The sequence below is a fragment of the Nyctereutes procyonoides genome, unplaced genomic scaffold (genome assembly GCF_905146905.1).
Source record: "Nyctereutes procyonoides isolate TBG_1078 unplaced genomic scaffold, NYPRO_anot_genome, whole genome shotgun sequence".
NCBI lineage: Eukaryota > Metazoa > Chordata > Mammalia > Carnivora > Canidae > Nyctereutes > Nyctereutes procyonoides.
The window spans coordinates 51,817,179-51,832,869 of NW_026575142.1; the positions used below are offsets into that span (position 1 = coordinate 51,817,179).

A 15,691-nucleotide genomic window follows, 5' to 3' on the forward strand; every position below is an offset into this window, starting at 1 on the left:
TCAGTCCATGTGGATTGCTTAAGTGTGATACAAGTACTGAAGAACCTGGAATTAAGCTACTCATTTTTGGGGGGGTGGGGTGGGTGGTGAGTTAGGGATATGTTCACAGCGTCAGAGACATTTGAGCTGGGTCAAGATAAAAACAATAGGGCTTGGTAGAAAGTGAAGGGATGGAAATGGCAGTGTAGATGGTGGGTGCAGCAGGAGTAAGGCTGTGGGGTCAGGAGCATTCATTACAAATGTTGTGAATTGTGTCACTGGACCACTGTGGACACATAGAGGAATGGTACAGGAGATGCCATTGAGGTCATCTGCAGACAGATAGATGGCCAGACCCTGGTACTCTCAAGAGGTGGAACTGAGGGTATCTCCATGGGGAGGGCATTATCAGGGTAATATGAGGTATTGGGGATAACTGTAAAGAGGAGTCAATTATTTGCATATCGATGCTTAAGTTTTCATTTTTTTATACTTTCCCAGAAGTTGCCTGTTCTTTTATATCTGTGGCATATCTGAAAAAGCCAGGATTCTACAGTCAATTGGCAATGTAGAATTGATCTGGAAATGTGCCTCTTTGCTTTAGAAATCACTGCATCCTATATTAACCCATTTTTTTAAAGTTTCTATTTTGGAATAACTTCAGATTTATAGAAAAGTTGCAAGGATGATATTAACCCATTTTTAAAATGTACAAATAAAATTTATACTGCAAATGTGCATGGCACATAAAAGTTTTCAAATCTTTATTTTATCCTACTTGGTGCTGACCTATGCTCACTTTAGTCATGTTGAAAGCAGAACAGACACTTTCATCCCCTTTCAGTAGAAGACTAAGACTCAATTAAAAAAAAATACATACACAAAACCTAGTGTTTCTCAATCCTTAAGAGATGTGCTTTTTTTTTTTTTAATCTTCTTAAATGATTATACATGTGCAGCCGGGGTTGAGAACAATGAGTAAACCAGATTCATGGTTGTTTTCTATGTTGGTTTTGTGCTGGGCCTTCGTGGTGATTTTAGGAATATGTAAAATACGGTCCTTGCCCTTTCAAGGAACCCACAGCTTAACAAGTGTCTGTACCTTGCCTGTGCACACTGTACAAGGGAGGAAGAAGGCAGGGCCCTGCAACCAGAGTGAAAGTCCCTGTCTCCACTGGCTTCAGTAACAGAAGCCTCCGGATCCCTAGGTTAGAGCCTTCCTCTTTGATCCCAGTCATCCCCTTTCACTGGAAAACTCCACTCCAACTCCAACAGTTTTCTTTCTCTTCCTTTGCATACCACTATATAGGATATAAAACCCTTTAGTAGTGTTAGCTCATCGGTTGTCTTAAAACTCGGGAGTTAGGGAGAACAAGGCTTTGTCGTAATTTCAAGGGAGTTGGGGGTACCCGAGGCAGTGCTGTGGGGGAGGGGCTGGCTGTTCAAGGTCAGGGCCCTCCCCCTGATGCTACCTTAGCCAACACCGTGCCCCATCCCTCTTTGTCACCCCGTCTCTCCCTGGCCTTTATTTTTCCCTGCATTTCCAGTGTTCTTTGTCTTTACAGACATCTGGAGGTAATCATGTAGCCCTCTCAATTAATTCAGTTCAATTAATAAATTACTGGGTGGATTTGGGGCTGGGAGCCGGTGCAGGGTGCCTTCCGGGCCTCCCTGTGCTGGAGAGCTGTTGCAATCAGGCTTGGAGAGCCCTCCTCCTCGGCAAGCCTTCTGGGAGGCTCAGCCCCAGCCTGCAGGCTGCCTGGAGTGGTGACTGGCTTACCCTGACATGCAAGACAGCATGTTTCTTTCCTCATACAGTGTATTGTAATATGATCAGAACTACACTTTGGCTGGGCTGCTTTGCCCGATCTTAGTTTAGTTTTTCACAGATGTTCTCTAGTCCTGGGGGGCTGACCTGTTCATCACAGGTGTTGAATATTGCTAGCCCTCAGTTACTAAGTGCCAGTGTGGTCCTAGGCTTTGTGCAAACAGGGTCCTCCCTTCTCCCACCATTTGCAAGTGCCCCTGGGTGGGGAGCATAACTGCCTCTACAGAGGGATCATCTGAAAGCATCCTGATGGGTGCTGGTTAGGCCATTGTTTCAAGAATAAACTTCTGGTGCTTCCTTGATGCTGACTGATGAAGTTCAGGTTCCCCAGGCTAGAGAGCAAAGCTGTGTGTACTTTGGTTCCATCCCATGTTTTACTTGTTTGCTAGCTACTTCTTCTTCCCTCCCCAGTCACACCAAACGTTAAGTGCTGTGTTCTTTGCTGCCCATGGTGCCACGTTGTTGACCTGGTTCAGGCTGACCTCTGCTCAGCACTCAGGGCCCCGTCTCAGGGACATCTCATTAATGACATCTGCATTCTGTGCCCAGCCGGAAGTAATCTTACCTTTTTTCTGCATCCCAGAAACACTTTTATTTATTTTGATCCCTCTTAGGCAGTATCACCTCACTTAGGTAACTTAATCATGATTTACTTGATATGTGGTATCCCTTTTAATAGGTCATTAATAAAATTGAAGATTTTTTCCAGCCTTCCTGGGATCAGAGTCTCCTCCCATAGAAACTTCTTCTGGGGGTGCCTGGGTGGCTCAGTGGTTGAGCATCTGCCTTCGGCTCAGGTCATGATCCTGAGGTCCCGGGATTGAGTCCCTCATTGGACTCCCTGAAGGGAGCATGTTTCTGCATCTATGTCTCTGCCTCTCTCTCTGTATCTCTCATGAATAAATAAATGAAATATTTTTTTTTAAAAAAAGAAACTTCTTCAGGTTAGGGACCATTTCTTATCATATCTATTTCCCGAAGAGTGTTAGACACTGAATAGGTAATTGTCAGAAGAGGTGCTCAAGATTGGTGGAGGGGACTGTGCTATTTTCTCCTCCAGTGAAAGTCAGTTTTTCTTCATCTTCCTCCTACTATTCCTCCTCTCTTTCGCTTTTTCTCTCTTTGTCCTCCTTCTCAGGGAGCTTTGTCAAGGTTTCACTAAGTATGGATTAAGATGGAAGAATGTGGAACTGAGGCCGGTCACCTCCATTTTATGCTTTTGTAAACCGACTGTTTATTTCTTTCTAGTTCCAGATTCCAACGATGTCTCACCCATCTTGGCTGCCACCCAAAAGCACCGGTGAACCCCTTGGCCATGTGCCTGCTCGGATGGAGACCACCCATGCCTTTGGGACCCCCAGCATTTCGGTGTCCACACAACAACCACCCAAGAAGTTTGCACCAGTAGTTGCTCCAAAGCCCAAGTACAACCCATACAAGCAGCCTGGTGGTGAAGGTAAGTGGGAGGATTTTAGAGTCGGGTATCCGAAGTGGGAGAGTTCAATATAATAAAAGCGATTTATTTTCATGATGTTTTGTCGGGAAAAGGTAGCTCAAGAATTCAGTGTGCTTATCGTAGTTAATAGACTGTCAGAGTCAAAAGAAACATCTAGAAACCACCAAAGCCAACATTTCTTTTAGGGATAAAGAAAGTGAGACCTCTTAGGGGTTCTACAGCTGTGGTTATTCAGTGACTTAGGGCTGCAGCTGAAACTAGAACCCTGGTCTCTTCATTCATCTCAGTTCCCTTCTACTCTGTTATCTCCCACCCCATCCCATTGTCTTGTGGAGACTGTGTGCCACCCAGTTGCCCCTCCCTCTTGATGTTAGACATGTGTCCCCACGTGGTGCCAAGAAGTGCTCTGATGGGAAACTCATTTGAAGTGAACCCGCTGAGGCACCTGGAATTGCGAAGACTGAAATTGTTAGGACTCACGTAGGCTGCTGTAGCATAAAGTTGTCTGGAGAGCTGTGTGAGATCTGCATTTGTTGAAAGTGTCAGACAAATGTGAGCGAAGCCTAGTTCTAGGGGTTGTAACAACAGAACATTCAATTTGCATAAAGCGGAGTTGGATGAGCCACGTGAGCTCCGCATCTCAGGTGTGCATGTACCTGTATGTTCACACACTGAGCCTCACAGGCAGCATGAGGAGTGCTGTACTGTTTGGTTGAAGAGTTTCCATATTTTTACCAATCAGTGTCAGCGGCTCATCCAAATCTGCGAAACGATGACATAACTGACAACAGAGGAGTAACGGTAAACTTCTGGGAGCTGAGAGTGAAGAGACAGTGAAAGGAGATTGAACACCCCTTTCTCTGTTTTCTCCCTCACCCCCCACCCCCCCCCCCAAAAAAAAAGACCTTACGTTACCCTCACCAGGCATGATATATCTTATTACTTCTTGGATGACATGAGTGTGTTTCTTTCTGCAGTGGTTGTGAGACTCTTTCACACTCTGTGGTATAGTTCAGCCTGTCTCTTTTCCTCCTAGTCCTCTCCCTGCCCCAGGAAACACTTAACTCCTCTCTTGGTATTCTCATTAGAATTGAAGGACTTCTGGAGTCGAGGCCTCACCCAGGTATCTGGTTTGTGTGAGGGGGCTGGACGCATAGGCAGGTGGTAGGGAAGTCAGGCATCAGCGTGTACTCCAGAGCTGGGGCCATGGATCTTTGGAAATCCTTTTTTCCAGAGAAGGCAAAAGCAAGACCATCAGAGAGCTACTGTGGAAAAACAGGAAGTGGCACTCTTGGTGCTCTACTAATCTCCATGGCAGTGTCTGAGTTTTACAGACCTTGAAGGAAATTCTCTCTACAGTCAGTCCAAGACTTAGCAGTACTGGTTTTCTTTGTTCTTCAGTGGTGGCGCTTTAGTGATTGCAGGATTCATGTTGGGATTTGGAAGAGAATCTCCCCTCACCATGACAGGAGAGACCATAGGTTGGCTTCCTTATTTGTTTTCTCAATATTTTCCCTGCTTTGCTTACTGGGGGATGGTTATTTTGTCTCTTCATCTTTGGGGAGAGCTGAAGTCAACTTGCTTCTAACATGAAAGGAAGAAGATAGGTTTCCTCCTGGAGCAGGAGGCAAATGTATGGGGAAGGCTTAGTCGTTGTGATGTCCGCCCCCCCCCACCTGAGGGGTGGCGTTGAGGCATGTCCTATATTAAGTAGGCTAATCCATGACATATGGGAGACGGAGGAGTGTGTCGTGGTCTCCTTTCAGACTCCTTCATCCTGAATGCTGTGACCTGCAGTGGGTTGGCCCCTTGGGTGACTGGCTCTCTGCTCTTGAGATGTCCTGCTCTCCTTACTGGATTCTGTGAAGTTTGCTCACTGCCTGTCTCGTTCTCTGGGGACCCTGACAGCCTGTGCAAAACTCTGTAGCCCACAGCCATTTGCTCTTTCTCAGCATTCCACACCCACCCATTTTGTCATCTGTCAACATCCTACTTGGGTTGCCCTCTCCAAAATGGCCAGGGATGGCCTACATCCGAAGTAATCATTCCCTTCCCTGGGGTTCCAGGTACATCTGATTCTGTGACTCTCACATTTCTGCTTTTTTTTTTTCCTGCTCTTGCTCTGTCATTGTTCAGCACGTCGTAGTCTATGTGAGATGCTGTGCTGCTTCACTATCATTTTATGTCCGCCTCATAGAATCCTATGAGGTAAGTGTATGTTCTTCCCGTGGAAAATGGGAAATGGGAGTTTAGGGAGGAGAGGTGACATTCTCTATGGTTTTGTGGCTCTTCAGTTTCTGAAGCAAGGCTGTTGTCCTTACCCAGGTGCTGTACTGCTTGTTCTTCTCTTCTTGGCATATGTGGCATGCACGCCCCATGTGATGGGGATACTTCCTTGTAAGAATGTAAGCTTTGTTTCCCCATTTAAGCAACAAGACATGGTTTCTCACTCGTCCTTATGTTCCTCTTGGCTCCTATTATGCTACTGTGTTTTTGGTAGGAAGGATTGTGTATGGTCAAATGTATGTCTGTATGTTCTCATGTATGTATATATTTGGATGGATGGCGGATGGCTGGATGGGTGAGTGCTCTGCTCAGTGATTCTTCTCTTGCGATAAACAGTTTGGAATGTGGCATCCGCCTTTGAAGCAACTCAGTCTCATTTAATTTCTGAAGTCTTGATTCTTTCTTGCAATTCTGCCAATCTCTCTCTCTCTCTCTTTTTTTAATATAACCTTTTTTGAATACGTGAAAGAAGAAATTTCCCTTGCATATATACATTTTAAAGATAAATATGGGGAAAGGTTCATGGATATTCAGACTTTGTTTTTAAATGAAGCTGCATCTCTTCATCTGCTCAGTATTATGACATGATATTTGTTGGAAGTGTGAGGTTTGCTTTACTTTCTATTTAATTTAAATGTTAGAAAAAAAAGAAAAAAGAAAAATAATTTAAATGTTAGTGCATTCTCTACTATGCTAAACACTTTCATCATTTGTGTTCATTTTTGTTTAAATCTTTATACATTTTTTTAAAGTTTATAAACATTTTCCTTTTCTTTCTTCTTTTTTTTTTGGGGGGGGTATCCATTTCGAATGTCCTGTGCCATTAGCGAAGTCCCCAGACAGTAGGTAACACAGTTTTTATGTACTGAAGATGCCAGGGTCGTATGCCTCAGCTCACCTGTTTTTTGCCATTAGTAATGCTCTCCTCCATTTCTTGCCCCTGGAGTCTTTTCCTTCATAACTTGGTTCAGAGCCTGACGTCTATGAAGCTTAACTGCAAAGACACAAGAGTTAGAATTAGCAGAAAAGATACAGTCTACCTCTCTCTGGTGTAAATGTGAGGAGCACAGGGCAGAGGGTAGAAGTTATTTGCTCAGAGGTATGTGGTCTGCTCAGGGCTGAGCTTGGGTCCTCTCTGTCTGAGTCCAGAGTCATACAGGACCTTGGACCGTATTCTAGTGAGGACTCTTTCTCACTATGCCATAACCTCTTTATCTACCTCATAGAGTTCTTAGCACGATGTGCCTTCCTTGTAAAAGAGCCTGTCTCCTTCAGTGGGCCAGGAGCTCTTGGAGGCAGGGATGCCTGACTCATGCCTTTACCCAGCAGGATACCTGTCACATCCTAGGTACTCTGTAATGTTCGGGGTTATGCTTAAGCCCCATAGCAAAGTAAACCTGCTTCTTCAGGCACAGATCCCTGCTGCACAGCTACCTATCAGGTGTTAGGGTTCTATAGCTCCACCTACCTGTTTGGATTGTTTTTACTCTCCTGTACCCACTCCTTAAGCTTTTTAGTCCAGGAGTTGTTAAACCACTGCTGCCTGGAAGCTTTCTTTCTTTAAAGATTTATTTATTCATGACACACACACACACACACACACACACACACACACACACACAGAGGCAGAGACACAGGCAGAGGGAGAAGCAGGCACCATGCGGGGAGCCCAACGTGGGACTCGATCCCGGGTCTCCAGGATCACGCCCTGGGCTGAAGGCGGCTCTAAACTGCTGAGCCACCTGGGCTGCCCTGCTGGGAAGCTTTGAATTCTGTTTCTTACCTTGGCATTAATAATGTCTGCAATGTCTGGGGTTTGCTTTCTCATTTTTAAATTCTTTTTTTTTTTTAATTTTTTTATTCATGAGAGACACAGAGAGAGAGGCCGCAGGGAGCCTGCTGCGGAACTCGATCCCAGGACCCTGGGACCACGACCTGAGCTGAAGGCACTCAACCACTGACCACTCAGGTGCCCCTCATTTTTAAATTCTAAGAGTGGCTAAGTACCCACATGTTTGCACATCAACTTATATTTATGGGATCCCATATGTCATGATTTCTCTCTCTTTTTAAAAACTTGTTTATTTATTTAAGTAATCTCTACACCCAGCTTGGGGCTCGAACTCACAACCCCGAAATCCAGAGTCAGGCTCTCCCAACTGAGATTGCTGGGAGTCCCACTGTCATAATTTCCTTTTACAATGTATTCTGCTAATAACCTTTCTCTAAAGGGCTTTGGCACACTAAGAAGTGGGGGCTCTTTTTCCCAGTACTTGCTCTTTAGGCCTTCAAATACTTGTGTTTTGCTACCATTTTTCTCAGACTTTCTACAGATATTCTTTAAGAATTTGTATCTCCTCAGTCCTCTCTGAGTGACCCTGCATTTCCAAATGCCTTCTCGTGTTTAGTACTATATGATTATGAGCCCATATATCTTTTTTATTGTTTTGCCTTCTTACAAAGTTTTTACTGTTAAATGCCTGTATCATTTTTTTTTGTGGGATGGTTGCTATGTATGTATGATTTTGTCTCATTATCTTCTATTTTAGACTGATGAGGACAACAAGATAATGCATTTTTTTTTCTGGTCTTTCAAGTACTAGCCAGTAATGTTCTGTATCCTATAATCTGGGTCTTCTGTCTTCTCCAAATTTGCAAGAACAAAACCAAACCAAAACATAAAGCCTTAGACTTTGATGATGGCAGGACAGGGTATATAGATCTTTCTTTTTCTATTCTTGGTAGATACCAGTGAGCCTTCCTACTTTGCTAATACATTATTTTCTTGAGATGGTTCTGAAAATTTCCTGTCATTACAACTTTGGGAATTGGAAATGCACACACACACACACACACACACACGTACACACAGTCTTTTTCTCTTTTAATACTCTGGTCGAATGAAATGTGATAATTACAGTAGATTCTCATACAGAATCACTTGTAATATTTCCAAATTTGTAAGTTTTGGGTTGTCTTGTAGCCTGAAGTTTATTTTCTCGAATTTCTAAAGTTCCTTTGAAAAATATATTTTTTAAAGATTTTATTTATTTATTCGCAAGAGACATAGAGATAGAGGCAGACACAGGCAGAGAGAGAAGCAGGCTCCCTGCAGGGAACCTGATGCAGGACTGGATCCCAGGACTCCAGGATCATACCTGAGTCGAAGGCAGAGGCTCAACCACTGAGCCACTCAGGCATCCTGAAAAACATTTTTTATATAAGATTTTTAGAAAAATCTACTGCCTAGGGTACAAATTCAAGAGGACTGTTTCAGTAGAATCCCTTTGTATTTGTACAGCCCTTTATAGTTTATCCTATACTTCCATACTCACTGTCATTTCATTCTCCAAAGGTGATTCTTGCCATGGCTCTCTGAGTAAGTTACAACAGATGTGATTGACAGTTTGCCAAGCGGTAAACTACTAGAAGTGAAAGAACTTATTTAGTTGCCTCGCAGTCAGTAAAATAATAGAGCCAACCTCTACGTTTCATGTCTGGGGCTCTTACTGATGTTAAAGGGTTCTATTTATTGGAAGTTGGGATAGACAGCTTCCTCAACTCTAACTCCATTACTTTATTATTACATGATTCTTCTTGGAATTAATCTCAAAATGGTTGCTCTTCTCATAAACAATTTCTACACGTATTGCCTTCTACACTTGTAGGTAAATACATGTAAGACTTCTGCTTTCGAGCTTTGCCTACATTGGCTCACCTAGACGTGAAAAATACAATCAGAATAAGTGAAGTGAATTCTATTCAGTGAGGGTTCTAAACCTGGACGTTCATGATTAGATCTCTCCATGCTTTCTGCTCCCCTGAGGTTATTCATCCGTTTCACAGAGGCAAATAGTTACAGGCAGTTTGCTAATCTCCAGTAGACGGAGGAGCTAGAACAAAATGCCGTCACATGTAACAGAATCCCCCATGGAGGAGAAGGCAGCCAGTCTTCCTTCATTTCTGCCTTCATGACAGAGCCATTCTTCATGCATTAATTACAAAGTCTTTGAGTGGCAGAACTAGAAGAGTTTGATGATCATGTATTCCAGTTCTTCCATTTGTCAGATGTGAAAACTCTGTCTAAGAGGGAAGGGAATGGCTTCTCAAGTGTATCCAAGGGTTGGGGGCTGAGCTGGGGTCCACGTCCGCGTTTCCCACATGTGCTCATCCCACTGCATCTCTATTGTCTCGGATTGGAAGAGGCAAGACAGGCTTGGCTCCTAGGAATCGATGAGTCGTGGATCATTGATACTTTGTAGATAAGTAGACAGTAGTGGTGTGAAGTGACGTAAACTGGTTTGGTTGGACATACTTATTTTCTCAACAAAAGCTAAAATGTGAGGGAAACAGATGGCCACCAATGGCAATATAGTTAAATAACATAGCATGGGTTTTCCCTACCATTTTTGTGTTTAACCTACAGGCAAATTTGGTGCTGCTTCTGTTCTTATGGTTAGTAAACTTTGTGTGTGTGTGTGTGTGTGTGTGTGTGAAAACAGAATAGTAAGTGGCAGAAAATGGAGGAGTACCAGTTGTGAACTCTGAACAGTCATAGCTAAGTGTTTGTTTGTTTATTTAAAGATTTTATTTATTTATTCATGAGAGAAAGAGAGAGGCAGAGACACAGGCAGAGGGAGAAGCAGGCTCCATGCAGGGAGCCTGATGTAGGACTCGATCCTGGGTGTCCGGGATCATGCCCTGAGCTGAAGACAGGTGCTCAACCGCTGAGCCACCCGGGCATCCCATAGCTAAGTATTTAAACTCACGGTGTGCTAGCTTGTCTCTGGAGTCCTGTAGTTTCTGTGCCCTGCTGTGAAACAGGTGAATCTGGCCTGCGACTTTTCAGGTACAAATGGGGAACATCTTCTTTCTGTGGTCCTGACAGTCTCATTAAGTTGCCAGCAATCACACAAGAGCAATTGCAGCTTCTTAGACATTTGTTATAATTATGCATGGTCTGTCATAAGGACAGTCACAAAGTCACTGAAACATCAGGAACTCTAATGAGGCTTGGGTTTGACTGGCATGCCCCTTTTCTGGTACAGGGTAAGCATGTTGAGCCTCATCTATCACTGCAGAATGCTGTACATGAGTTTTAATTCTCAGACCCTTGGCAGACGGGGAAGGGGGGACAAGCTGTTCATTCATTAAAGGGTCAAATAATAATTGTATTAATTTGATCTTCACATCACATATTCCTGAAGAGAAAAGAATGTGTAATTTCTTGGGTGACATTAGATTTTACCAAATATTCACAGGCCTTATTGACACTCCAAAAAGCCAAGGTTCATGCTGACTTGGGGGTCAGGGTATTTACAGTCAAGCTCAGGGTTCACCACCTGAACTTGATAATGACAGTTTTCTATTCCACATTTCTTTAATTTATAAAATTAGCTGGAGATATTAATTACCTTACAAGGTTGTTTGAGCATCAAATATGATGATTATGAAGATTTTTTAAAAGATTTGATTTATTTATTCATGAGGGACAGAGAGAGAGAGAGAGAGAGAGAGAGAGGCAGAGACATAGGCAGAGGGAGAAGCAGGCTCCCCATGGGGAGCTTGATGCAGGACTCTCTCCTGGGACCCCGGGATCAGGACCTGAGCTGAAGGCAGATGCTCAACCACTGAGCCACCCAGGCACCCCTGAAAATGTTTTATAAGCTAGAAAATACATTACAACTCTAAGGAATTGCTCTGGTGCGTTTATTCAACAATCATTTACTTAAAACAGATTTTGTGCCAAGCTCTCTTCTAGGGGCTGAATGAATGGCAATGAACAAAACAGGGATTAATTCTTGCCTTCATGGAATGTGCTTCTTGCTATAATAAAGATAACTAATTGTTTTTATTCATAATAAGTAATATTGAAAAAATAGTATTTTCACTAATACATTTCTGGGAGGTGTCAAGCCTTTGCCCTAGGAGTGCTGTAAATAACAAATAAAATTGTTGAATTGAAGGCAAGGGTTATTACCCTAGTTTTAAGGGATCCAAGGTCAGGTGGCTTATTCAGTATTACAAAACAGTGAGTGGTTGATCCTCGGGATTCCTTCCATGGTTACCACAGTTCTGTGTTGCTGATGTGTTTTGAGTGACTTGTTTAGAAGCTCCAGTGATAGAATTAATTTATGTGGACAGAGTGGATCAGATGTTTTAGAACAAAGAGAAGTTTGTTTATTGTCAACAAAATTTCTTTTATTTTGTAACCTGTCAGCATCATCAAGTGTGGAAGTAAATTCCTTAAGAAGGTAGTGGACTTCCAGAATGGTGAATAATGCTAGGTTTTTTGGTGAGGTGCTCTTTAACCTTCTTTATGTTTAAATTCTATAAATTTACAGTATTATTGTCACTCCATATTTTAAATTTAAACATAGCTTAATTTCTTTTTTGAAGATAAAAGTAAATATAGAAATGCAATAAAACATAACTACACATCTATTTAAAAGCTAAGATTTAAAAAAAAAGGCTGGTAAAGATGTGGAGAAACTGGATCACTGCTGGTAAGAGTATGTCAAATGGTATAACCACTCTATAAAACTCTTTGGCAGCTTTTTTCCCCACATGTACCAACCATATGATTCAGCAGTTGCACTCCTGGAGATTCAGTTCAGAGACATGAAAAGTTATGTTCACACAGAAACCTGTACGTGAATGTTCACAGCAACTTTTTTCGTAATGACAAGATACTAAAAACAATCCAAATGTCCTTCAATGGATAAATGTTTCAACAAACTCTGGTACCTCCAAACAATGCAGTGATACTGTTCATCAATAAAAAGGAATGAACTATTGATATATGCGACAACCCAGATTGACCTCAAGGGCATTATGCTTGATGAAAAAAGCAGTCAATCTCAAAAGGTTGCATATACCGTATGATTCCATTTATAAGACATTCTTGAGATGACAAACTCTAGAGATGGAGAACAGATTAGTGGTTGCTAGGGAACAGGAATGAGGGATGGAGCGGGGCAGGGAGTGGGTGTTCATACCAAGAAAAAGCAACAGGGAGTCTTTTCGTGTTGGTGGAGCAGTTCTGTATCTTGGTTGTGGTGGTAGTTGGGTGACTATACATGGGATCAAATTGCATAGAACTGTATACACACACAGATGAATGTAGGTCAAAAAAATGGTGAAAATGGAGTAAGAGCTAGCTAATAGTAATACAACAATGTCCATTTCCTGGTTTCCATTTTGTGTTCTGCCTGTATTGGATGCTACCATTGGAAGATGCTGGATGATTGGTACCTGGGAGTCTAAGAACTTCAGTTCTTATAACTTTCTATGAATCTATATTTCAAAGTAAAAAGTTTAATAATGAGAAAAATACATACATACAGATTTCTACATGATTAATAAGAAAAATACATACATACAGATTTCTACATGATTTCTTCTCTTAAGTGCCATCTTACATGGACACTGAATTGTCTGCACCATACTTTGATGATTACTGTTATAATGTATGGTTTAAGCATTAGTTTTCAAAGCAGACCAGTCATCAGAAAGATTTAGAGAACATTTTTTTATATATACTTATTTATTTGAGAGAAAGAGATAAAGAAAGCATGAGTGGAGGGGAGGGGCAGAGGGAGAAGGACAGAGAGACAATCTTAAGCCGACTCCCCACTGAGTGAGGAGCCTGATGCAGGGCTCAATACATGACCTTGAGATTATGACCTGAGCTGAAACCAGGAGTTGGACACTTAACTGACTGAGCCACCCACGTACCCTGGGGGAACATTTTTTAAAAAGAAAAAACACATCAACTCTGGGTCTCATGTCACCACTACAGATTTAGCATCTCAAGGCATCTGCACAGAAACAAAACAGAGCTCCCCAGATAATTCTGATTGTGGCTCAACGAAAGTTTGGGAACCATTCATTTATTTCAATAACTCCAGGGAATGGTGTTTTAATGCCTTTTGAATCTTCTGCAGGTCCTGTGGGTACACACTCTTCTTAGTTAATGACAGTGGCTTTTGAAGTCTTAAGTATCCTTTATCATGTGAACAATGTAGAGGTTCAGGGACTCAAATCATTCTTCACCTTGCTGTGCTTTTCCCTCTGTGCTTTCATCATAACAGAGTTTTCTGCATATGTCTCAAGGAATTTTAATTGGAATCCTAAGATGGAAGTAAAAAGATTTAAAAGAAAAGATTCTTCTAGAATGTCTCAGCAATTCCCAGGCTTCTGTGTTATAGAGCACTTCCTATTGTGTTACTTCAGGTAGTGATGCCTGAAATCTCAGCTGATTTTGGGTCATGACAGGCCTATGTAAATCATCTATAAATGGATTCATTATGGATATTATAAAAATAAATCAGACACTTGAGCCTTTGGGCAAATACACCATATAAAGAAATCATACCCCGGAACAATGATTGACCCTAGGAGCTGCAAAAGAGAAAAAAATATCATGGTATTATATTTTTATCATCTTTTCTTAAAATTACTGTATCTAGAGACTGGAAGTCTGTGCATAGCTCTAGGGACAGAAGAGTACAGGCACCTGAGATGTGATACCTCAAGCTTTCTAGCACTTTGACCACCAGTATTTTCCAATACTATCCGTTCTTAGCTTTGTATATTGCTGATCTCAAACAATAGATGGCTTGCTACAGGGATAGACATATAATAGGCACCATATCTCTGTAAAGGTCTGTAAACTATATGCTGTAAAGGAATATGAAGGATGTGCTATAGGAGAAATTGGGAAAAGCTTCACAGAGGAGGGAACATCTGAACAGAGTCTTAGAGAATGGGTTAGTTGTGTGCCAAGCAGTAAAGGGTGGATAACAGGATGACACCCCAAGCAAAGGGAATAGCATGTGCAAGAGTCGAGAACGATTCCCATTCTCAGCCTTGTGATTTTGGCAGCCTTTTGCTGATGTTTTTAGGCAGTGAATCTGGGCTTCTGCAAGTCCCTTTGCAATAGGAGTACAGGAACTTCATTATGAGTAGACTGAAAATCTAGTATGCTCTAAAATACAGTTCTAGGAACAGCTCCAGAATGTTGGATAGCTACAAGGAGGAAGCACTAAGAAACAGGAGCATGCTGACCTTATCACACCATGGCAAGAAGCATCTTCCTGCTGGTCCTGGACAGAAAGATCATACCATTTCTCCCCAAGTGTCTGTCATGCTTGAGAGTGAAATATTTCTTTGTAGATAGATGCTGAGACAAAAAAGAAGGGGAAAAGAAGCGCTCCGCAAATTGGATCAAACCAGCCTTACTTACCTAGTCAAACACGTGTGAAGTGAGGAAACTTGAAATCTTTTTGTTGTTTTGTTATGTGTTGCTTTCTTACTTATCTCTACTTTGAGTGATCCTGAGAAAATAGGAAGCAATGAAAGAAGGGCTTTATTATGAAATATTCATTACAAAGTGCCACTTTAAAGATGTGTGTGTGTGTGTGTGTGTGTGAATTCATTTCAGATTCCTTTCCCACATAATATCTAGTTCAGTCACCACAATATGTTGTAACATTATTATGGTTCCTACATTATTACAGTTCCTAAAGACAAATGAAAAAATCTAAGATCCAGAGGACCCCCCAGTGAGGCTCATAAATGAAAAGCCACATGTTACCAAATTTTTTGTACTTTGCCTTAAGTAAAATATTACTAATATTAATAACCACTGTGTAGTAATCACTGATTATTACCATCACTAAAACAATTTCTCTGGCAGAACATTGTCAAAAGGGTGGGAAAAACTTTTAGTAGTTTTATTAGCCTATTTCATCTGAAAGCCACTCTGCTTTACTGTTAACCTAATTTTTTTTAGCTATGTTGTAAATGGTAGGTATCATCAGCCTTAATTTGCAGAGAACATAATACAAAGTGAAACATCCAGCATAGGGCAAAGCTGGCATTTAAATCCCTGTCTCCTAATTCCACGTATAGAGTTTTTTCCCTTAGGACTGCTCTGCATCTTGTGTTAATGCTATTAGTATTTTGTATTAAAAGAGCAAAAACTGATCACTGTTATTTTCTCCAATTACTACCGTTCATTGCTGTTTGAAAATTGAATTCATCCAAATAACATGCAAAAACTACCTGTGCATGGGTGTATACAGAGATATAAAACAGCCAAGTAATCTTAAGAAGTCATTACCAAGAAATTTTTTCAG

General features: G+C 41.7%; 1 protein-coding gene across 15 annotated transcripts in view; it reads left to right on the top strand.

Moving 5' to 3' along the window:
* Positions 1-15,691, top strand: part of LPP (LIM domain containing preferred translocation partner in lipoma) — a 674,822-nt gene that overhangs the window by 218,738 nt on the left and 440,393 nt on the right. For all 15 annotated transcript variants that reach the window (XM_055308459.1, XM_055308473.1, XM_055308464.1 and 12 more), the window contains one exon: positions 3,056-3,263. In XM_055308459.1, the coding sequence (XP_055164434.1) occupies positions 3,071-3,263 (193 nt within the window). In that variant the 5' untranslated portion in view covers positions 3,056-3,070. The remainder of the gene's footprint in view (positions 1-3,055; positions 3,264-15,691) is intronic.